General features: G+C 44.8%; 1 protein-coding gene across 1 annotated transcript; it reads left to right on the top strand.

Moving 5' to 3' along the window:
- Positions 1-1,073: 1,073 nt before the first annotated feature.
- On the top strand, positions 1,074-21,423 carry T265_10046 (hypothetical protein; the record flags this gene model as incomplete). Its single annotated transcript, XM_009176300.1, has 13 exons — positions 1,074-1,318; positions 4,472-4,570; positions 10,598-10,838; positions 10,891-11,024; positions 12,570-12,659; positions 16,241-16,300; positions 17,964-18,065; positions 18,219-18,305; positions 18,352-18,811; positions 18,862-19,116; positions 19,159-19,455; positions 19,515-19,617; positions 21,407-21,423. 13 exons carry the CDS (start codon positions 1,266-1,268, stop codon positions 21,421-21,423), a joined length of 1,998 nt encoding a protein of 665 aa, XP_009174564.1.
- Positions 21,424-23,848: the final 2,425 nt, after the last annotated feature.

Below are 23,848 nucleotides of genomic sequence, written 5' to 3' on the forward strand. Positions count from 1 at the left end.
TGTGCGGACATTGAAGACGGCCAGATAGATTGGGCGTTGAGGCTTGGCTTGGCTTGGTTTCGAGATGCCTGAGGATGTCAGTACCGGATGACGCGCAGATATTACTTGCAAACACTATTCAGGATGAACTGAATCCTTACTGACGGGCCTACAAGGAGAGAGTTATTAGTGGGTTTGGAAGTGTCAATAGTAGCCTGTTTTCGTTTATCCGCCCTGCAGTATGCAGCCATGGAAGAGACCTAACTGTTGGCACCACACGACAGCCGATGTGGCATGAGAATATTGTAAGTGCCAGGGTTGTCTCTGGGCTGGGATATTGCCAGGGTGCCCAGACCTAGACAGGAGGATAAATAGGGTCCCCAACCAAAGCCTTTGGCCAGAAAGCGTGGCTGCGTGTTTGGCGGGAGATACAAGTGCATTTCAATTTTTACAGAACAAGTCACCATCCATGTTCCAACCCCAACATGGAGAGGCGGGAAACTGTGTTCCTCAGACCTCTAACCACTGACCAGAGTCTCTGCGAGTGTAGTGTGGAAACCCCACTCAATGGGTCGTGGAGATACACAAAACGTCACATGTCGGTAAGATTGTCTTTTCGTGAACGCCTTTTGGCGCAAGTCTGAGATTTTTATCAAGACCCAATTCCTAATCTCCAAGCGTCTATCCGTCCCGATACGAAGCCTGGCCGTCGCAATGCGCTGATATGCGAAAACTGAAGGTACCCTACCTCCTGAGGATCCCGTCTAAAATAAAAGTAGTTGGACGTATTTCCGATAACCCACTATTAGATATTAGAGCTGGTCCTGCATATGGGGACAGTGGTTTGGGTACGTGCCCTAGACATGTAATTGAATGATGCTTAAAAAACGTTCTGAACCAACTCGGGGTTGACGTTGCTGTCAAGGTTGGAAACCAAAGACGTGTTCGAACGGTGATCAGTTTGGTCTTCAGACCATCGACGCCGTTCGACCTTGGCTCATTGTCTGTGCACACCATGCCGCAGACCGTCGGGTATGGACAGTTGTGAGTGGTCGTATTGTGGGGCGGCCTTGTGATTCATTCATATTGTCCCCTGCGATAGAAATGTGAAGATCATTAGGTGTGTCCTTCAGGCGATCCGGACTCCCATATCTACAGATACAACAAGGACGGCTTTCCTCGGAGAAGGCGGCCACTGTTTAAGTACAACGTTGATAACTGTTGACTTTGTGCTTTTTCCCTCACTTTAGGTTTCGATTCTGTCCTCATCTCTAGTTTCAGATCCGATGAGGAAACCGATTATTCTTCAGCGTTCTGCAGTCGGCCGTTTGGATGATAGGTCAGTTGATGAGAAACTTATTTTGACTGTTATTCTGGTGTTCTCTTGCGCGGTTATACTCGAACCTGTTAACCTATGTTTGGTTAGGTAAAAGTACTATTATTATTTCTTTTACTTCTGGCGGGATTCGCTCTAAACACGTTATGCCTTTAGCTTCTTAAGCCGAAGCTTGGACTTTCGCCTGTGAACTATTAGCTTTCCTCACAGGTGACTAACTATGGGTATTCGGCGGCTTCAGCTGGCCTAACCACTGTATTCTTATTGGAAACAGTAAGTTCGCTTTTACGAGATGGAGATTTCCATATTGAACTAGCTAGTGTTCGAAAGTTAAATAAGCAAATATCTGACTTGCTCATTAACACACTACTGGCGACACATTAACCTCTGGAAGTTTTCAGAAACCTGACTGTCGTCAAGATGGTTGTGTGAATTGAGCTTTCTGTCGATGATTAAATCGACGCGTCAACTCGAAAGCCTTTGTGAATCTTGATTCATCACACCCTCTGATATTAACTTTTAGATTGCCTGAGGTAAAGTTACCACCAGAACATTGTCGTCTGACTTACCCCGTACGACATTCGATCGATGATATTGTCTGTCGTCCTAACCGTACTGTTTAAACGATAAATCAGTGGCGATTGCGTGAACTCACCAATTAGAACACCCATGGCTCGAACCCCATCATGACTATCCGATTATTCGTGTTTAGGCTTGGGTAACCTAGAAGTATCGCAGCCCGCGCATCCTCTTCTAGCTGTTTGACAACTATAAACCGAAACGGTGCCACAACTGAACGAATATTTTATTGTCAGGTGATAGAACTTCCTCCGTCCATCAACGTATTTTAGACCCAGATTTTTAGCTTCCGAGATGGCTACTTGCAGAAGGCCTTTCGGAGCCTCATTCCTATGCCTTCATTTATACTACGGATTTTTAGGTCTCTCCACGTAATGCGCTTCACCATCCATAGCTCATTGCTTCACACTGACTCATCTTTTACATTTTTTACTAGTATTCGGGTGGCTCGTCAGTCGTTTGGCGCCAGTCTTCCCTTGAATGGGTCTGGAACGAAGCCGCTTATCCCGTGGGTCACTTTTTCCTAATGATAGCGTCAATTGTGTATTTAGGCTGTCTTGATGGTTCTTGTGGGTCACCATAATTTTCCTCAGTGTCAGTCATTTTTGAGTACCGCTGTTCCTGTGCACCGTAGCCGTGACAAGAAAGCATGGCGTTGAATTCCCCTTTTCGAAGGTACTCCAAAAATTATACTGTGGTTTTTAGTTTGTCGAAGTTTAAAGTTTTGAAGGATGAAGTTGTTAGCTCTGGCCTCGTTGTCGATGTTCCTCCAAATGCACACTTCAGATCTTGTTTAAGCCGTTTGACAGCTCGTATTTTACTTGGACAATGGATGTTATGAATATCATAGTTTTGTGTTACCAGTCCCTAATAGGCATCGAGGAAAGGCACCGAAATACCGATACAAGTTCAGTTCAACGGGTTACGTATGTGATTACAGTTGTAGAACACTTGGCGTATTCGGGAAAGCCCAATTGAGTAGCGCGTGATGTCACAAGCCAAGATTTATCAATAAAATGTGGTACTGTTTGTACAAGAATATGCATATAAGGGGATACTAACCTCAAGTTATGGGGATTTCCGTCTAAATTGTCGCAAGTCCGAAGACAGCCGTACAAGGCTACAAAAACACTGTAGAAACAGCACACTCGGAGAGGACGGCGAATCAATTTGAATTAGCAACATACATGTACGCACAACACGTGGTAACGTAAGTGGTCAGAAAGTGCGAGTAAAAGGCCCACGGAAATTGGTTCGATATGTCAAAAGGAATTACTGGTGTATATAGAATCTATGAGGTAGACGCAGAAAGCAGCGGATTCAGGGAAAAGAAGTACAACAATTCTCTTTTTTTCACTTACTTGCGAGCAAAAAAAAACACGTTGACCTGAACCTAAGCTTTTGCGAAAAATCTAAGGTGAATCTGCTAGTGATGGTCTGCTTGTGGGATGGCACGAGGCAAATCGTGTCCCCTATAGACGGTGACCCCCTACTTGTGCGTCAAAGCCTACTAGGATTAGGTTGTATTTTAACTCTTCTTGGGAGATAAAATTGTGGTTACTTCCCCATTAAGTTTCTTTCACGTAATAAGTGCTACTTTGTTTCGTGCCTAAACTGAAACTATAAACAGAGAGCCGACCTTATAGAAATGGATAGGCGTACGGCATAGAGACCACTGTTTGTAAGTATCCAATCAAGCATGGAGGCCTGAAGTTGCGGGTTGAGAGATGTATCAATACCGCACAACCAGTTGTGGTGACTGAAGAATCAGCGGGAGTCCGCAGTCGATAGCGAATGTGCTGTAAGCTCAATTACTGTACTTGGATCTTATTTTCATGCCTCAGAAATACAGCAAACGTCTGTCGATAGAGTATCGGCAACCACACAGTATCCTAACCGAGGAGCGGTTGCCACGTTTATTCCAACGCCCCAACTGGAGACCCTCTATTCACTGACCAACTTGAAAGGGGAACCACGAATACCGCATGGGCATCCCGTAGCGTATTTCAGTGGATTTCTAAAGTATGCAATCCGTCACTATAGAACAAAGTCCACTCTCTTCTCAACGGTGCGTCAAACGGACATGTTAGTGACCATCTCCTCAGACGTAGGTCGATCAGACCAGGCGCAAAATTGTATCTACTCTAAGGGCTTGAAAAGCAAGTTCCTTTTCAGCTGCACGCTGCAGACACATGACAAAAATATATTTTTCTGGGTAGAGAGAATATGTAAGATTAGGTGTGACCCGGTTGTCAGGCATGAATCCACAACGTTATGATGGCGCCGTCAAGTGCGGCCGACAAATTTACTGAATAAACAGGTTTTTGAACCACTAGTGCAGTAGTGGAATAATTCCTTTAGGATGGCTAGCCCGTCAGCTGTGTGCATTAGAAAAGGTGTAATTTTCTCTTCTCCATCCAAAGTGTGTGAGGCTTGTCTTTAATTACTTGTTTATTTGGTCACTGCACTGGACGATTCAGTTGAATACAACCAGCTCCTCTATGTTCAGCGATGAATTTGACCAAACAACGTTCCCTTCAGTTTTACCCCATGTCCAATATACACTTGTGCCTACAGTTCCACGAGCATTGATTCTCCTATGCCGACCAATACTTCTCGTGAAGGCTCAAGACGCAAACCTGTTGTACCAGCGAAGCTCTGTTCAGATGGAGGCAGGTAAGTTCATTGAGTGTTAATAACTGAGTGCTCCTACAGACCCAGCCAAAGCTTCTTAGCGGCTTGTTCCTTCGCTTAGTTTCTGAATTTGTTTTAGCTGCTTGGCACATCAGACAGGTTGATGAGTGATTGCTTGACGTAATGATAACACATAGTGAGACAACTATTTTTCATAAGGATTTAAACAGTGAAACAGTGATCAGTTGCTTTGGACTTTCTGTCGTTAGCACCGCACATGCCTGGATACTAACTCTGGAAAAACGGATTTTTCCAGTTACCAGAATTCCAAACGCCCAGAACGTCTAGCCATCCCCACACTGACGACTCGGCATGTATGCTATTTATGAAGTGGTAGATGATTGGTTGAAAGCAAACTAAACGAGCTCAAGATAGCTCAGCGATTAAGGCGCGAACTTACTGATCGGAAGGTTTGTGGTTCGAACCCAATCTTGCATCTCGACTGGGCAACCTGGGAATATCTCAGGCCCCGTGCTTTCTTAGGGTGGCATGGCAGCTAGGCACCAAAGGGATACTACAGCTGACCGACATGCAGACTAAACACAAACAATATGAATGTTGTCGGTCTAATGGCAAAGGTACAAATATTTTGTACACCGAATACAGCAGCATTTCAAAACATGTGCTATCTCCACCCCAGAAAATGAAGAAATTCAAGTTCTTTTTATTTTGATGTGCCGAATAGTTTTGGAAAACAACAGCAACGAAATCCCACTGAGACGTTCACTCACGAGAGTTGAGAACGCCACAGAATTACAAACCCAGCCAGAATAGCCTTATCGTTGGGTGTGCGCTTCCCTGCTACAAAGTATATATATCGTCAATTGAGGAGTGAATGTTATGGAACCTACACATCTCCCAAGGAATTGGTGGATATGGGTGATGTATTGATGCATTTAGACGACAACGGAGTTCCCAGGAGACTACTAAAGTAACAAACAACTGTTCGAATTCGTCAGGCTAGAGCAGCTTTGGTTCACCCACAGCGCTGAGTTCACATCAGCTTTCCAGCCGCTTGTGGAACAGATACAGTGCTAATTTGCGTCCACTGCTCAATGCGAACAGAAAGATGCGAAAGCTTGAAGTAGTTGATCGTTTTTATCTCCCATCCCTAGCTCCGATGAGAACAGCGAATCAGCAGTACTGATGCACTTCGGGCGATACACTTGAGCGCAACTTTGACTAACTAGTCACGTATTTTTCACACAATGGTTCCTGTGCTTCGCATGCCAGGGGCCTCTTTGTTTCACAGAGCCGTTGTTGTACAGTAGTAACCAGGGTGGAAACTGACAAGGGACGGTTGGTGGATGCTGAAAGACCTAACCAGCAAAGCCACCCCTGTTGACATTCACTTTCTTCTTTGATTGGACTGCCCCAAGAGTCTCGAAAATCAAGCAGGGTCGTCTCCCACTTGCGAATGCATTGACCACGTTATTACCTTTTGACAAGTTCTAGAATACCTGCACGCGTGTAGAATACCGGCAACTTGTCTTCTTAGATCCAAAAGCGGCGTTCGCCCCAGTTGTCGGCGCTATCTTGTAGCGGGCTATTTCTGCAAGGGAGGACCCTTTTAAAAAACTACTTTCCTGTCCACAACAGATGTTTCCAGTCAGTGGCGATTTGTTGTGTGTGTGATCAGCTGAACCCCAATTTCTTCTCTGTAATACCCCTTAGCGAAGATCACTCTGGATACGCCTTATCCGTGATTAACCTGTTGAGAGATATCTTTGTGTTGGCAGTGTACAGAATTATCGTTAGCTTGGGTGCGTTTGTTGGTTGTTGATCAAGTGGCCGTTGATCTGGCAATTAGTTTGAAAACTTTCCGTCACCAAACGAGAAAACATCAGTGCACAATTGGGTGGGTACTTCCTGCTCTAATGCGTTTACATAGCATTTGAACAGTAATAAGTACGAGGAACTCTCGAAGTATCCGAAAATAAGAGTTTGTTAGGAAAGTCTGAAGTAAAAATGTAAGATGGTTGGCGCAAGATTATTGAATCTCTTATTTCACAGCGCGCCAGATTCCTCAGCAGTTGAAGCTCGGGCGCCTGAAGGAACTTGGGGTTAATGATCCCAATCGTCGTTTTGAATTTTGCGAAGGCACTTTCACGTTGTAACACGTTGCAACACAAGGCATCATGACACCGGATATCGCCCGTACACGCAGACATGACATTGACACGTCCTTCCTAGCTTACGTGAGTCCGAGGTGTTCGTAGAGAACTTGCCGATGGGAAATTATCTTTTGCTGGTCGTGCCAGGTCAATCGACAGTAGCCATGCACCATAAAATCTGATCAAGTTCCGTACACCACCAACACACATCCGGCCTTGTTAGGCGTAATGCATAGATGTATTCACTGGACACGTGAGACGATTGACACCTGGTTAGGATTAGCAGATTTTTTTCGCATATCGTTTACATGGGTTGTATATACCAGTTGAACTAGGAAACACTGACCCACAGGCGCTTGAACACAGTGTAGTGTCAGTCGGTAGCAAACAAGACAGTGGAATAGCTGACGGTTTAGTCAGTCAGTCAGTCGCGACAGCCATGTGTGCGGTTTAAAAAGCTTACCGTACATTCCAGAGCGGTAGGTTTGCCGCAAATGAATGCGGTCTTAAATTACGCCTGCTGATTTCACAGGTGAAGTATGAAGAACTGTCGTTTGACTTGCTTGTCGAATCGGCCACTTGCACCACAATCTGGGCAACCTTCGTCCAACCGAAACCATTGAACCCACACACTACGCGAATCCTTCTTCTCCCGACGCAGTATACGTTTACATGCGTGAGATACGTGAGGCGAGTGGCACCTGGTTAGCGTTGACAGGCTTCTACCTGCTGAAACATGCCCAGCGTGTACTCACACCATCCTCTGAGTATGACTACTGTGATGTCAAAAACCCATGTGGCACTGTACGTTCGTCTGTCTTGGGTCCCTGTTGAATGGATGAATGGAAGCATGGAAGGGTTCTGAGGCTAGTCTTTGTTAACCTGTTAGAAGGGAACAGTGGTCTAGGCGAGAGGAGTGTAACTGCATAAACATGGTTCCTTTGTAAACAAAGTGTAGGCTGACGGAGTTTGATGGCCACAACCCCAACCTTGGCAAGTAAACTTGTGACCTTGGAACACAGTAAACAGCCTCAGGCTTCGTGTCTGAATTGTGTAACCAGTTCTTAATTCGTGGAAGACGATCACATTATCAGTATTTTACTGTCTGGTCGAAAAGAATCCCGATAGTGTTCTTTAGGCCATTGAGTTAGTCGTCGAATCTTGGGATCAATATAAACTTTAACAACACTGCGCTTGACTGAGGAGATTAGGGTGTACGAGTCGAGGACTTGGACTGTTTTGCAGATGAATTCTGCTCGAACTTTCAGATACTCCTATCCGTGGTTCCTTTTCACCGTGCTCGTGCTGAATCAGAGATTGGGAAGAAATAATAGCCCATCGGGGCTTTAAGGCCACTGAAACCCTCATATCTTTCGAGGTTTTTTTACTCCACATTCCACACCTCGCTCCACATATCCTCTTTATCTAGATATTCGACAGATCACAGCTTCCCTAATTGTAGGTATTTCGGGCATTTGCTACAGTATCTCCGGTCTATGTACGGTTCATATATATGTTTGTTTTGTGTTTCTCTCAAGACCGCTTCTTAATTTGATCACTAAGTCCGGTTCGCACCTATTTGGGGGCATAAGTATTCTAGGGGTATTTTAGGTGGTTCTTGTTTGCGTGGTACCTTTCGGGATTTGTCGGGAATTAAAGCGTCGTCTCTCAGAAAGATACGTCTCAGGGTGCCACACTGATGGTCTTTTTTGGACGAGCTCACTAAAGGGTTGCTGCATCTTTAACTCATTTCCTGGAATTCCTAATTCGGCTTGGTAACGTGGTTGAGCATTCTTCATGCACGTCGCCAATACTATTGCCCCACACACGCATTTTTATATTCAGACCTGGTTCCTCGCTGCGTCCTGGGGACACCACCATACTGCAATCATCGGGAAAGTCCTCATGGAGTCATCAAACGGACCGGTAGTCTAATGGTGGGGTAGTTAGCATCTCTGCGTGAGTTTGTAGAATTGCTATTTATCACACTCGGCTATTTTTGGGATTACTCGGTAAGAGACGAAAATCCATCCAATTCAAATTAAATGCTTTTACGGTCAGATGCCACTGGTCTGCGGAACTAAGCGGTTGCTGATTACTGACAAAGAGTTACATATTCCATTTGTCCACAACGCTGGAGTTGGTGTTTATTGGCTATAGAATTAACTCTAACCAAACTCACGCGAACACAACTACAACACCAAGTCATCGGGCACTGAAACTGAATCAGTTGGTTCCCACTAAAGAGCAAGCTGACAAAAATACTTGTTTGATATTCGTTGCGCATTACCTTTATTTCCAAACAGTCATAAACAAACTTCCTGTCTTTTACAGTTCTGCTCAGACTGCATGACGTAACTTCGAGCTGTCAGCACTTCACTGCACAGTCTTGGGAACCCAGTCTTTCGCTGTGGTGCCTAATTCAGAATAAGTGCTGATTTTTTTCTCTGTTGGCTGTGGTGCTTGTATCTTAGCTCCAGTTTCGGACCAGGCGTGCAAGCAAAGTCACTCGTGCTGCCGTTGGGTAGGAAAAAAGTTCGTGTCACGTTCCGGCATTAAAGCCAAACGAAGAGAGCTCGGGAATTCACGCGTTATCTATGTCAGGCGTCGTCCCCTGTTGTTTTTTTAAAACAAGTAACCCATTACAGGCTAGCCACCATTCGGAGAGCTCGAAAAACGGGAGCAGCAACACTCTTGACGGAATTTTTGAGTGAGCTACCGATTCGTTCGTTAACCAGAAAGAACTGCTAGTTAATTTTTCGAATGTTTTGAAACCGCTTGGAACAATATTCGGACCGACAAAATACATTGGCACAATGTTCACTGCGTGGCTTATAGATGTTTGGACCAACGAGAAGGAGGGACATACCACGTGCGTGTTAGTGCTTTGCCCTCACGACAACTTGATCCTACTGAAGCTTACATACGCTCCAAATATCTCTCCAAAATTAAGCGTGGGTCTTGTGAAATGAAGATCACTGAGGTTCTCTGCACCGTGGTTCATTCTGGAACGAATCGAGCTACATTTGAGATGAGTGAACCTAAATCAGGTGAAACGAATCGCTTTTATGTTTCTGAACTCTGCGAATGGAACCAACGGGAGGCGGGAATTGTGATCGGATGGATGGATGAATCTACACTAATAAGAGGCGGACAATGCTTCGGATCACCAAAAGTGAAAAGCTCACTCTTGTACTGCATGTTTCGATAGGTTTTACCACAACTCCATCGCTAGCTTGCTTCACTCTCCGTTCAACCGTTGACCTGTAATTTCGGTTCTACACTCATACCAGTACAACATTTTTATACAGTTGTATAACTCTCATCTCCATGTGTTTGTATTCTATCCGTTTGACCATTTAGATCTTCTACATATTTTTACGAAATACATCCAATCAATCATTTGTCATTCCGACCCTCGAGTGGGGTATCTTATTAGTTAAAGCCTCCTAGTGCTCGACCTTTCTTTTCCTAATTGTTACCTATCGATTGCTAGTCACAGAGTGCGTTTTTTCTACGGGGGGGGGGGGGCTCGTCTTCCACAGATGGCGATACTTAAAGGGAGTGTCCCACAACCTTTGCTAATTATGCTTTCGCGGTTCGCAATGTGTGGTAAAATAGTGATAGTAATCTTTCAACTGGAACACCCTTCTGGTGTCTAGTTTCTATACCACCCGAAGAAAGCAATAGAAATACCCAAGTCTAGGCAGGAGAAGTTGAGATGTCAGGGTTAGGTTCGAACTACGGATCTTCCGGTCAGTAAGTTCACGCCTTAATCACCGAGCTATCTCGAACTCCGTAATTTTTGATACATGTCGTGCTTATGCGTCATCGATGCAGTGGCTAACAATTGCTGTGATGAGGTTCCCCATACAGAACTTTGAGTGACGCATAGGTTCGACAATCCCGAATATCAAAAGGAAAAATACGGTTCAAAATTCCACGGCACTATTTTCACAAGGGTAAGCAAATTTATACAGAAAACCTCAATTGTCCACGTCAACAAGTGCACAAGTCTGTCACTGACCGCCACAATACAGTGTCAATGTCCGCACACTAAACAGCGGCGAGCAGAATGTTGGCTCAGTAGTGCGAATTGTGGTCGTCCCTTCCGACGACAGTCTCGTGATGTTCTAGTGAGCGAAACAATATCATGAACGCGGGCACTTTTTATCTGTGTTGATTTAGGCTCACTCATTTGTACCTCGATTACTCAGTTCTAGTCCTCCTGGTGTTTCCGAAAGCTCCGGCGCAGGCGCTTCATATACGGACAAGTTACCTCTCCGTAAGCGGAAAATTCCACCTCTGGTTCTCAGGGAAAAGTGAGTCTAGTCTAGTCTAGTTCTCAGTTTTCTGTTGTCCTCTGGTTACTCCTCGATCAGCAAGGTACAAAGTCACCTAATTCTGTGCAAATGGATGCTTATAGCAACCAATAACCTCTTATCCATGTTAGTTTAACGCATCATGATATCGCAAACTTTGTGCGAATTACCGTTGGGTCACGTGCTTTCATCACCATGCACCAGTTTTCGTTGGCCCTCATGGGGACCTGACCAACTCCACTTGGCCATCAAACATAACTACCATGCATTTCATTAGCATCTTCATCACATCTCCGGTTAACGGAGTGGGTGAAGACTGCAACCTCAGGGTGAGATTTTAAGCTTTTTGGCTATAGATTGACGTTCACGGCATGAACACTTTTTTGTGAAAGACAGACTGTTCAACACAAGTTTTCTTACGACGGTCTTGGGTAACATGATACGGCTACTCAGACAGAATCATTATTTTATCTTGTACCCGGTAGCTGTATCACATCCTGTCACAGGTACTCCGTCCTTCCGATTATCCATTTTTCTTTGCAAAACCTAAGCTGTTACGTTAGCCGGTACCCGTTAACTGTATTAATTTACCCTTAGACTTGTACTGATTCAGTGTAAAATGAATGGCTTGACGTCGCCTTCAGGTGACAGTCACATTCGGTGTTCACACTGCCTCGGTTTACTTCTAATTAAGGCCGTCGACCTTTCCTAAACTAATTTCCTAAAAAAACACCAAAGATAGTACGTGAAACAGATACGTGGAGCTGTGAGAAACGTTAAAGGAGGGTTTGGAAGGAGTTTCGATCAAGGCGTGAAAAGTGGCTCGTGCATTTTCTCCAAGTGCGATGAGTTTGTTTGTTCTTTAATCATACCCCGGTTTCCAGGAGAATATGAACTGCATTTTTGAGACACTATCCAAAGAACCATTCCAAATGAATTTACTGTTTTTCGAGTCTGGGAATCTAGGGGATCCACTGCTAGAAAGGATTTTGCATGGCTGGTTAGGCAATCAAGTTGCAAACGTTTCATCACCAACGCGTCACCCAATGTCACTGCACGCGCAGAAAGTCAACCATAATCAAAGATCAGAGCCGGCTACCAGTACGTTTATAAACATATGCACGCAAATACTCAGTGTATTTCCACTGACCCCACGCTACTATTCGTAGCACACTAACGCGTTGACGTTTTCACCTCGATTGGTGATGAAACGTTTGCCATCCAGTTGTCCAAGCCAGAGGACAAACCAACGATCGAATGGGTAGTCTTTTCTGTACATGGACGTAACAACCCCTTTGGTAGCTTCAGTTACTGACGTCTCACCGACTCTATTTTTAGGGATGAACCAATTCGTGCTTAATGGCTATTTATTCTTCCACTGACGGTTTTAAGCTTTACAATACCGGTCCATGACAAAGCTGGATTACGTCTAATCAGCTAGCCTTTCACTCCAAAGGCTGTTGTAGCTGCCACAACCACCAATCGCTCTTCCTCATTTTCTTCTTATCTGCTCCGTCCAGCTTCGTATCTTCCTGTGTTTTGTAGACAAATCCCGGTGCCGTGCAATTCAGAAACTTCGTTGCTCAATGATGGACGGACGAGCGTCGGGGATCTTACAGTCTTTCCGACTGAGAGGTACGTTGTACATAGAGGACGAGGTTTTTGGTGAACCCGATAAACTGCCAAATTAAATCGGTTGTGTGGAAGTGATTTTACTTCTCGATTGTCGAACAGTCGAGCACTCCAACGCCATGTGACCATTCATGTCGCACCACATTGATATTTTCATATTAAGATAACTTTTCACGATTTCTGGATGAAATTATGAAGACGACTTGATACGAATCTGCAAAAATCCAGGAATAAATTCATCTCAAGTAGCGGCGTCCGAACGGATGATTGCTGAATACCGTCCGATACTATTAATCGCTCGATCATTTGAAAAGTGCTTCGAACCCGTCGCGAAATCATCGTTTAGGACTGGTTCAACCAAATCGATTGGTATGGGGTAACGTAAGAGTACAAGTATAAACATATCATGAATACGAAGAAGTACTCGGGAGGAGACTGTACACCTGAGTTCTTGTTCAAGATTGTCTCATTCACCGGTCACCCGATATCGTTTAGAAGAGATCTCATTAACTTGAAAAATGTGAATGCAACTCAGTGCGACTGACCGATGAATACCATGGTCATAATTACCTCAGTTCACATTGAAGCAGTGAACTTGATGTGTGCTGGACAACGAGCCTACCAAATGGATTAACATTTTGAAGACCGTTAGTACCATGTATGAGTCACTTGTGTGATGTCAACAATGGAACATGTTGGTTGTCATTGTCCACACACCAAAGGCGCCTGAATATACCGTTCCCTCTGACTCCCATTAAAACTAGTTTTCGTTTAGTTCTCCTCATCACTGACCGATTTCACTGCCTGAGAACCAATTTCAATCCATTGAGTGAGTAGGAAAAGGGGCATCTTTTTGGCATCCAGTTTAGAAGACTTTGTTACGGCGTCTGAAACTCAAAGGGTGGGAAAAACACAAATTTGCTGAAAAGGCTATGGATTGGCCAAACATCCCTCAGTGTTCAATATGAAATCACGACAGTAAAAAAAATAGAAGACCGTTATGCAGCTCGTTAAGTGACTTGCAAATAGGTGAAAATAAATGGAAACTGAGAGATTCCTAGAATAACAACTTAGTCGAACTGAAAACGACTGCAAACGGTCGGCGAGCTATTTCAGGCGGTTTCTCTCAGGTCGGTATTCATTCCCTTCTGTGGCGTTGTAACTAACAGTCGCGCTCCTAGAGCAGTTCGGACATCTTGTTACACTGCATGAATACTGCGTGAATACATACCCCATTGTATTCGTTTGTTTGGTATGTTCATTCATCTGATACCGCCCTCCGAAACGTGACGCCGCTTATGTGCGGGAACTCACATAATATAGCCACATGTTCCAATATTAACAGGCATTTATCGTTCGTCCAGCTTTATTACCCTTTCAGCGCCTAGCTGCCATTTTACCTGGAGCATGCACGAGGGCTGAGATACTGTTAGGTTACCCAAGCCTTGACAAGTGCAGCCGAAATGCTGATCTCGCATTCGGACCTTGAATCTTCCGGTCAGTAACTTCGAACCTTAACCACCGAGCTATCTCGAGCTCAGTATCTATAAATTTATTAGGACTGGCAGAAGACAAATTCTGGATTCTAATAGCTGTCGTCTGGTGGACGTGCTAACCTCTTCATCTCACCTACGGCTCATCCACACTGTGGATGTTTCCCAGCGTGAGACACTTGTTCAGTGCTTCTGGCCTTTTCAGCGTGGACCCGCTCCGATTCCGGATCGCAACTTCAAAATCTCAATAACTACCTCGGAACGGAAGTCATCCAACCAACTCTCTTCACTGATAAGTCGTCACTGGAAGTGCCAGTCGACACTGTTTGGACTTAGTGGCACTATGTCCTGTATAGGTTCAATTCGAACACTCGTCATCCACAGCCCATAGCCGTCAACTCTTGTCGAGGAGCCCATAACTTTTAACCTTCTCAATTATTCCTAATAACTATGGAGCAACGGCGCAGTTTCCAGCGTAGGTCTGTTCTACAGGATCTTTTTAGAATCCGCGAACTGCTCCGTAGTCAAATCAGCACAAAAGAAGTTTATCGTCTTCCTCCTTACCTTCATAGTGCGCTCTAAGAAATGCTGTGCACTTCTTGTCCTCAGATTACATGTGTTGACTCTTTCGACGGCACCCTTTTATACCTTCATCTAAAAACTACTGGGTAATTCTGTACCATTCTGGTCTCGTTTCGTTACACTGCTACCTTTCCACTACGCCCCTCTTAGCTGACAGGATGGGTTGGTCCCTATCCAGTTGTCATCTCCTCTATGTTGTGTTCCTAACCGACTGATCCGATGCTGTTTTCTCGTGTGTGTTTTGTTGTCCAACCAATATACTCGACCTTCCTGAATGATACATGGTGCACATGGGTTTTCAACCTCATAAACGATAGTTGTCAGTGATCAGAATCAGGGGACGATGTGGGCACATGTGAACATGCGAAAATATCGGGCACCCTCAACCGTGTACTAACCGTCTTGCGAAGACGTCCGTGAAGCTAGCTATTCACTGTTTCAACCATGGATGCAGCCAACACGAATCGCTTGTTAGGCTGATTCGTAAATCCCTAGGAACGATGAGTGTGGGAGGTGCTAAACCTACAGGAACGCTGACTAAGGATATCGGATCGTATGAGTTCTTCCCGACTTGAATGAGGCAGGCGTTTTTGGCAATACCTGTGGGTTTTATGTCCGAAAGCTGCATGTAATGTTCGATGGTCGTGCCAAGTTAGCCGACGGTAGTCGCACACCGTAAAATCTGGTTTGGTTCTGTCCATCACTAACACCACTTTGCTAAACGCAGTGCGCATTCGCATATCTCAGATGCGTGGGACGATTAGTATCTAGTTGGGGGTGGCAAATTTTTTCTGCGTGCTCATACGTGCCTACGCCATCCTCTGATTCCGATTATTGGAAACCGTTGTTTGTGAGGTTGCGAATCCACGTGCACCATCGTTCTGTCACTTGGGTGGGTGGCGTACACTGGTTGAACAAGGAGACCCAAACTTATCTGCACCAGCGAAAAACGCTGTGGCATTAGTCAGTAACACACGATATAACGAAGAAGTTGACCGGTCGACCAACACCAGCATGCGGTACATAAATCTCACAAATTGTTTATTGGTTTGCATGAGGACTTCTGCGCCGCAGGATCAACATACCTGATGTCCCGGTGAACATCTTTCGTGGGATCCAAATATTGCTTGAATACTAATTGGCTGGCGTCCATTGTGGACTAGTTTCCCTTCTGGCATTATCATTCGACCGTAATGGAGAGAATGTTCGATGTGCTAGTCAGTATTGTCGATTAAACCAGATAGACAGGCTTGCAAAGCAGGCACATTTCTCTAACACTGTAGTTAACTTCCCCATTCACTTTCTCGTCTACCACATGATCTCTTGCATTGAAAAACTCCTGAGTTTCTCTAAGGGAACTTCCTGTGATCGTCCTTTGTTTTAAATCTTTCTAACAATGACTGGAACCGAGGTTGTTGAGCGCAATATCGCGTCCCCGTTCTCGAGTTTGGCCATCTATTGTTGAGCATGATCCATGTGACTTGATTGCTTTCGGCCTCTGCTTTTTAGGCCCGAGGAGCCCGGAGCAACACTTCCATGTTCCGTAGTTCGAAATCGGGTCCCGCGAAAGTAAGTACTGAGACAGAGGCTTCATAACAGTCCTTCAGGGTACAGCGCAGGAAACGAGCGACACAAGTTGGCATTACGGTCCGGTAAGTTATTTCATCTTCTCCCCCTTCTCAGTTTTGTGAGATCATTCTCTTTAAATTGTCAAATTTTGTCTTCAGTTTGGCTGGTTCTTGTATGTTGTTCCCCGCCCACGTAAAACCTGCATGATCCTCCCTTTATCTCAGCAAATGGCTCGTCAAAAACTACATCCCCTCTTTGTTTACTTACGAACAAATATGTGTGCCTGATTAAGTTAAAGTTATGGTCGGAAAGCCCACCCACACGAGGCCTTACACGCTCGTGAAGGCTCATTAGACTTTGAGACCAGAGAGATCTGTTGCATCAGCGGCGCCTACTCCCAAGACCGCGCGCTCACTTACCAGTTCGCACAGACGATGAAATTTTATTGCAGGTCTAACTGGACGTTGACTTATCCGGGCAACTTGCTTGCTGGCATCCCGGCGGACTGTTTCATCCGTGTAGTCACCGATCCTCGCAGAGAACTGCTGTCTACTTAAGATCCCATGCGTGATGGGCATATTTATCGTATGATCATATCGTTATATCATTCTGCGTTGATTCAAAGCGTTTCTCTTATCCCTAATTCCCGCTTCCTCAGTTCGGTAACTGGTATTTTAATATGAAAACATCACTCGATTCCGCGATTTGTCACAACAGTTGCTTGCACTATTTGGATGCTTGTGACTACTCTGTACGCATCGGCCCATCAGTGCCACTTACACGACATACAGACCACTTGAAACCGAGTGCTTGCTTTTGAATGCACGACCGGGAAACTTGACCAGTAGAGATAAAGCGATTAAGGTTTTCCAGAGCATAGCTACCGGTGCACAACCATTGGTAGGCTCTGCACAATATATTTAACAAATTCAATTAGTGCTATGCTAACAGTAAAAAATTTCTACACTGGCCTTGGCCTTATAGGTTCGCTGTCATTGGTAGGATCTAATTACTTTCATACAGCATTCTGACGTCAGATTTGTGCACCCAGTCGATTTCAGTTGGATGTTGGTCCGCATGGTCAAGTCCCACTTCAAAAATTTATAAGCAGCATACAGCAATGCGTCTGCACGCAGATCCTTGATTTTCTCAACGGTTTCACACAGCACGTTCAATTTTTCGCATTCCCATCTCATAGATTGTTAGATCTAGTCAAGGAACAAAAATGAACGTGATCCTTTTGTTCGAGCGATGGCATTTTAGCGCAGCGATCGTAGGCTCGCAGTGGTCCAATTCTGTCCATCAGATTCTATATTGTATTTGTTCGTATACTCACCCGGTCATCAACCGAAATTTAGCAAGGTAGTTTAGAAACTGAAAACTTACTCAACAACAAGCTGTCGGACTGCCACAATGTTTGTCATGTCTTCTACCGATTATCTCATTATTACTGGTGGATTTGGACTTCGATGATACATCATCAACTGTCAATTAGTTAATCAATAAAACATCATATTTAGGCTGCTTTGGACTCGGTTTTACAGTGAAATGTTTTGTTCTGTATCGGTCAGTAACTTCCTTCAGTAGTGCTGTCTCTTCCAGGCTCGTATCTCACCATGGATGTACGACTAAGTACCATTCTTCTATCCTTATATTGCTCTAGTGAACCTGGTCAAGAGCCAAGTTCAGACAATACAAAAGAAGAACGCTTACAGCATTCAGCTGCAGAGAACCAGGTGATTGTCATGGTTGACGAGGATTTTAAGTAGATCTCTATTTTCTTGCAATAAGCAACTTAATAATTGTGAACCATAGCATTGTTAACATGCAATCACTCACTGGCAAAACGAGACGCAAGGTGTCCGAGAAGTGCGTTTCGATTAATTTCCAGAACATTGCATTAACGTTCTTTATTTAGAACGCTCCGCCATCGTGAAGCATGTGCTCGAATGTATGACCGACTCATACATGGGTTGGTTGAAATCCCCCCGGAAGCTATAAGAGGGTAGGTCCTTGCGTTTTTGTCCGATTGCTACTTTTCTTCCGAATAGATCATCTACTCTAGAAACCGGTAATCGAACTAGAGCTCATGCAATCTGCACCCAAGTCTTCTCCCGTAGAGATGACTGGCTCAACGAACCAGGTCTGCGTCTGATGGATTTCTTCCATTTGATGAAGGATGATGTTCGACTGTTGTGTTGGTTGGCTCGACGTCGGCTTATCGCTAATCGGCTGCAGTGTAATAAGGGTGGTTGTGTCGACCAACTCTACCTTGTCCGGGATACGGGTTCACCGGATGGATGGACATGGCGATGTGATAGTTGTCAGAACAAACGGTCCATTCGCCATCGTAGCATTTTCACCCATTGTGATATGAGTATTCGAACTGCTACACAAATTTTATATCTCTGGAGTGTAGGACATCCGTCCAATCTCATACCCTGCGATACGGACACCTCGATACAGGATACCAATGATTGGCTTTACTGCATTCGTGAAGTTTGCCGTGAGGTAAGCCCTCGCGTTACCTCATTAGTTTGATTGGATCGTTCCTTTTTCAGACCAATTCCGAATTGAAGGAGCGTATTGGAGGAGTACAGCAGGACGGTGATGCTTCCAACTACTATCGAGTGGTTGAAGTTGACGAATGCATGTTTACTTGTTGGCTGGAAGATCCACTAGTCGGACCGACGGTGAAGGAAATTTGGCTTATTGGTGGTGTGGAGCGTGGCACGGAACGCACCTTCCTTGCCCGTTGTCCGCATAATAACCGTGATGCTTTCAGTTTGGTCCCAGTCATAAGAGAATACGTTAAGGTAAGCAGTCCCTTCAAACTGATCAATATTCTGCCCATCTAGCCTGGTACAGCTGTTATTACAGATGATTGGGAAGGATATAGTCCACTCAGCCAACTTCCCGAGGGCTATTTACACTATGTAACTGATCGAACTAGAGGGGCGCGTGAATCCGAGCAAGGTGCTGTTCATATTCAAACGGTTATTGGCCACTGGTCTCATTGGAAGAGACACTTTGAAAGCTTGAATGGCACGAAAGTGGAAGAGTTCGAGACTCGGTTGGACGAGTATTTGTGGCGAATGCGTCACTCCAAAGCAATATTGCAATCATTCTGTTACTCTGTTACATTACTTTTTGAAGTTTAGGCCTGTTTTCACTAGTTTTCTAATTTATGCCTGTGAATTTCCTTATTTTCAAGAGATTGACGTCTATCAACTGCTTTGTCGTGCTCCGGATTAATGGATGCACAAAACATTCGTTGACTATTTTCAGCCCACCCGATCCCATACCATCAACAAACGGTGAGTAGCTCAGAAAGGATAATAATTAATACAAGTGAATCTTCCATCCAGGATGTCGTCACTCGAGGAGCCAGTCACACACAATGTGGATTCCGTGGCTGAAGGATGAGTGACGCTATATTCCATTTGTACGATCCTGTGCTAAGGCCGTAATCTCAGGGCAAGGAATTGGTTAATAAGTCTAAACGCACGATTTATGTGTCCTATCTGACAGGTAACGTGTAGTCCAGTTCAACGACGGACGGTCAGTAATAATTATGGCGAAACCGAATTCTACGAACTTCGCCTGCGTTTGTTCAGTAGTCGCAAGTGGGCAGCAAACAATATATTGGATTAGACGTCGGTAGACAGTATGGATAGGTAGATCGTGGTTCTATAAGAAATTAACGGCGAGTGTTGAGCAGAATTAAGGGAAAGCTTACGTCTAGACTGAACCTTGGCTAGTTAGCAATACAGGATAGCACAGAAAGGGCAATGTGTTATCAAATAAATTAAACAGGGTAAATGTTGTGACCAAATGTTCAGCAACAAACCCAGAAATGAATGTAAATAAACCGAGGCATGAAAACAGTTAATGTAGAGTCGACTTTGAATAAAATGGAATAGTTCAGTCTTCAAATTTGGGCAGTCATCGGAAGGGTGATGAATTAGTCTGAGGAATACGGAAACAAATATTTGAGTCACGTAATTGACACTAAGTGCGAGTTAATCCCGCCGCTCGTGGCTCAATAATTTAGTCTTCAGCGATTTCGAATCGCCCTGGTGATTCATGAGATGCGTACTGCTGATGGTTCTCAGTAAGAATGAAACAGCTTCACGCTGCTTCTCAGATTCATTCGCAGGACGAAATCTCCACTGACATTTGTTATTAACCGAAAAACAGATGCGTTAGACGCCATAGAAGGTAACTTTTAACTTCATTCTCGCTGGGTATGCAATTATCCCGGCACATGAATGCAGCAACAGTGAAAAAGCACCAGTACTTCCTTCTGTTGGGCAGATTCTGGAATCGTTGGAATCCTCTGTGGTACTGCCTATTTTGGCTATGGTAGACAGTGTTTGGTTTCTTGCCTGCAATTTGATTTTCTGTTCCTCATACTTTTATCACTGACGTGCCTAAAAGGATTTGGCTGCCAATCAGTCCATCCTTACGGAAGTTCAGTGATATCAACTTCAGCAGTACTGTGTTTTTGTCTGGTAGAGGCTATTTTGTCTTGATAAGGCAAGATTCAGTATCTTCGTTTTGATGCTTTAGTGTCCGGATGGCGGTCTTTGCTACACCAATGACACCACTGGTGTAAATTATTTATCCAATTCCGCCTACTCACGACTAGTCCGCATTTGGAATCAATTTTATTGTTGCACAGTGTTCTGATAGTGGTGCTGCTCTCTTGGGACCCACCTCCTAATGAAGACACTCCAAGGGACTTTGCGAATTCTGTGGAAGAAACAGTGTTTGAAGAGCACTCCTGTAGTTTCCACAATGATAAAAAGTTTAATACCCTTGGACTCATTTTTCCTCCATAGGGATCGCTGCTTAGGTACTGTTCGTATCAAATACGTTCACCAATATCTGGTACGAAAGACAGATTCACAAAAGATGTGGAAGGTCGCGGGACTAACAACAATAATGTGAAACAATTTCATTTGTGTCAGTTCCTGTTTAGTTCGTACTATGGTTGCTCCTCTCCCAAAAGGTCAAGTTTGTCTCGGCCTTGCGAAATGTTCCATTGGATTGATAGGCCAAGTGCTCGTCATCCGTTAAAAAATGTTTTTTTATCACTTCCAGCCTACTTCTACCCATAAGAAATCGGAAAGGCGATCGTTGGCATGAAAAGTTACGTGACTGGTAATGGTAAACCAATATTATCAGAAGCTGAGTTTAGCTTGATCAGTGCACTTTATGACACTACCTCGTCGGCCTCATATTGGAACTTTCCTTAAAAATGGATGTTCTCATAGCTAGTGTGTAATACGGAAGGTCATGAGATGCGCCTTGGACTGAACGATTCAGAGTATTGTGACTTCGATCGCTCGATGAAATCTCAATTGTGAAGCCGAAATCCAGCCAAACGTCCGCTGTTCAAAAGGGATCGGATGTCTCTGATCCTTGAAGGTGTGGGAAAAAACATTTTCTTTAGTTGAAGAAACGTCACGAAAAACTGTCCAACATATGTAAAGCTGTTAAGGGGTCAAATGAACGTCAAAATGTAACGAAGCTGCGAGACTTTTCCCATGTCTCTTGGAAACACCTGCCTAGATCGTGCGCGCCTTAGTTCGCGCTCCATGAGATCGCGTTCAGAATGGATTACTCTGTCGCGTGCAAGCCTCGTGACGGCCCGTGAGTTGAATCTGCTCTGTGGAAGCATGCCATATTCGATCATTTCCGGCCTTGACTAAGAACTCCACTTTCAGACCGGTTGCTGAGTGGAGTCGGTCTTCAAGACAAATTACACATGGATTATTCCGATAATCCAAATGTGAAACCGACTATATTTCGCTGGCACACATGATTAGGGACTGAAAACGCACCCTCTTTTTTTGGTTACGTGTGACTAGAAATGTGGTAATTACCTAATTTGCCAAACTTGAAATATGCAATTCAGTTTTGTAAAAGACACTTAATCTGAGGATGACAAATTAAGCAGCTCAAAGGAAGTTAGTGAAAACTGATAATGGTGGTCTCATTTAAAATCCTTAAGAAGAAGCGCATAGTGCCTGTTCCCGATAGTGAGATTCGGGTGGTAAATTGTGAATTCAGGTCCCTAGCCAACCTCCGACACCTATTGCGTCGATGTGACGTGACTTTGTCTGTCAAGGTCAGAGTTTACACTGCGGCAGTGCGATCCGTACTGGGTTATGGATCAACAACGTGTCCTATACGAGCAGAGATCATACGGAAGACGTCATTGTTTGACCACTGGTGTCTCCGAAGCATTGGTCTAAAATGCGCCGGATAGTCATAAGAAGAAATAACTCCACCGCGATGATTGAATTACTCACATTTCATGGGTTACGCTGGTTAGAACATACACTCCGCAGGACAGAAGACCGTCTGCTTCGCAACGCTCTTTTCGCCCATCTCTGTGCTGAGTGGAAGCCACCGAGAGGTGGACAGTGTATAAACTGGTAACGAAGTGCGAAAGCACTAACCGGTAAACTTAGTCGGATCGATGATTGCCGGCTCCCCGTAACTCAACTCACCAATGGTCAATAGCACTAACAGAAATGGCCCAGACGCAGTCAATGACGCGGCTGCATAAAAGGTATCGTCCACAATGCTACGAAGTTCTCGAACTAACTGAACATGCTATCACCCCCAAGCCTTGGCCGTATCTCCCGCACTCTCTCATCTTCAAGTGGTCGAAACTAGCAGCTGGAACCAATGCCCCTATGGTTCACGGTTTATGGCTGACAAGTCATCATCGACAGCATGACATCAGTGTCGAACACCGATGCTTCACTGCCGTACAACCATGACTTATTTGAAAGCCTTATAGCAAAGAAAAGAATAAAGGTGGACGGGGGAGGGACTTAGTGCTAGCTTAACACAATCATTCCGAGGTGCCTACACTTCCAGACATTCACTCAGGCAATCTGGATAAAAACTGGCAACAAGAACGCCACTGACATCGGTTGGCAGCCATATCTTGTAGCGTCTTCAACCAGGCACAGTGAGGATCACGCGGTCCCCCTCCTGGAAGGCGGGTAGCACCGACAGCACCCAAGCGTTTCGTGATCTCCTTCATCCTCCTCCGCCAAGTCAAGGGTTGGCCACCTCTCTGTTTACGCCACTCTGAGTTGGGCATGAAAAACAGCACTCTCTTCGGCAAACGATGATTCGGCATACGTAACACATGTCCCAACCAACGCAGCTTCTGGTGCTGGACACATTCTTCAATGGAAGTACCCGTTACACAACCGAAAACACGCTTTCTAACTGCCTCGTTACGGATTCGCCGACAACAACTCAGACGAGCTATGGTTCTGAGACAACGATTGTCGAACACCTGAAGACGTCTCAGTTCCGCTGCTCGAATAGGCCAAGTCTCACAGCCATACAACAAAACAGCCCGTACTGTAGCTTGATACACACGTCCCTTCAGATTCAGGGATAAACCATTCTGACGACATAGGTGTCTCAAGTTAGAAAACGCGGCCCGAGCCTTGCAGATTCGTGCATTCACCTCACCTGTCACACTACAGTCAGAACTAATACAACTTCCAAGAT

Source organism: Opisthorchis viverrini, assembly GCF_000715545.1.
Source record: "Opisthorchis viverrini unplaced genomic scaffold opera_v5_332, whole genome shotgun sequence".
NCBI classification, from domain to species: Eukaryota; Metazoa; Platyhelminthes; class Trematoda; order Opisthorchiida; family Opisthorchiidae; genus Opisthorchis; species Opisthorchis viverrini.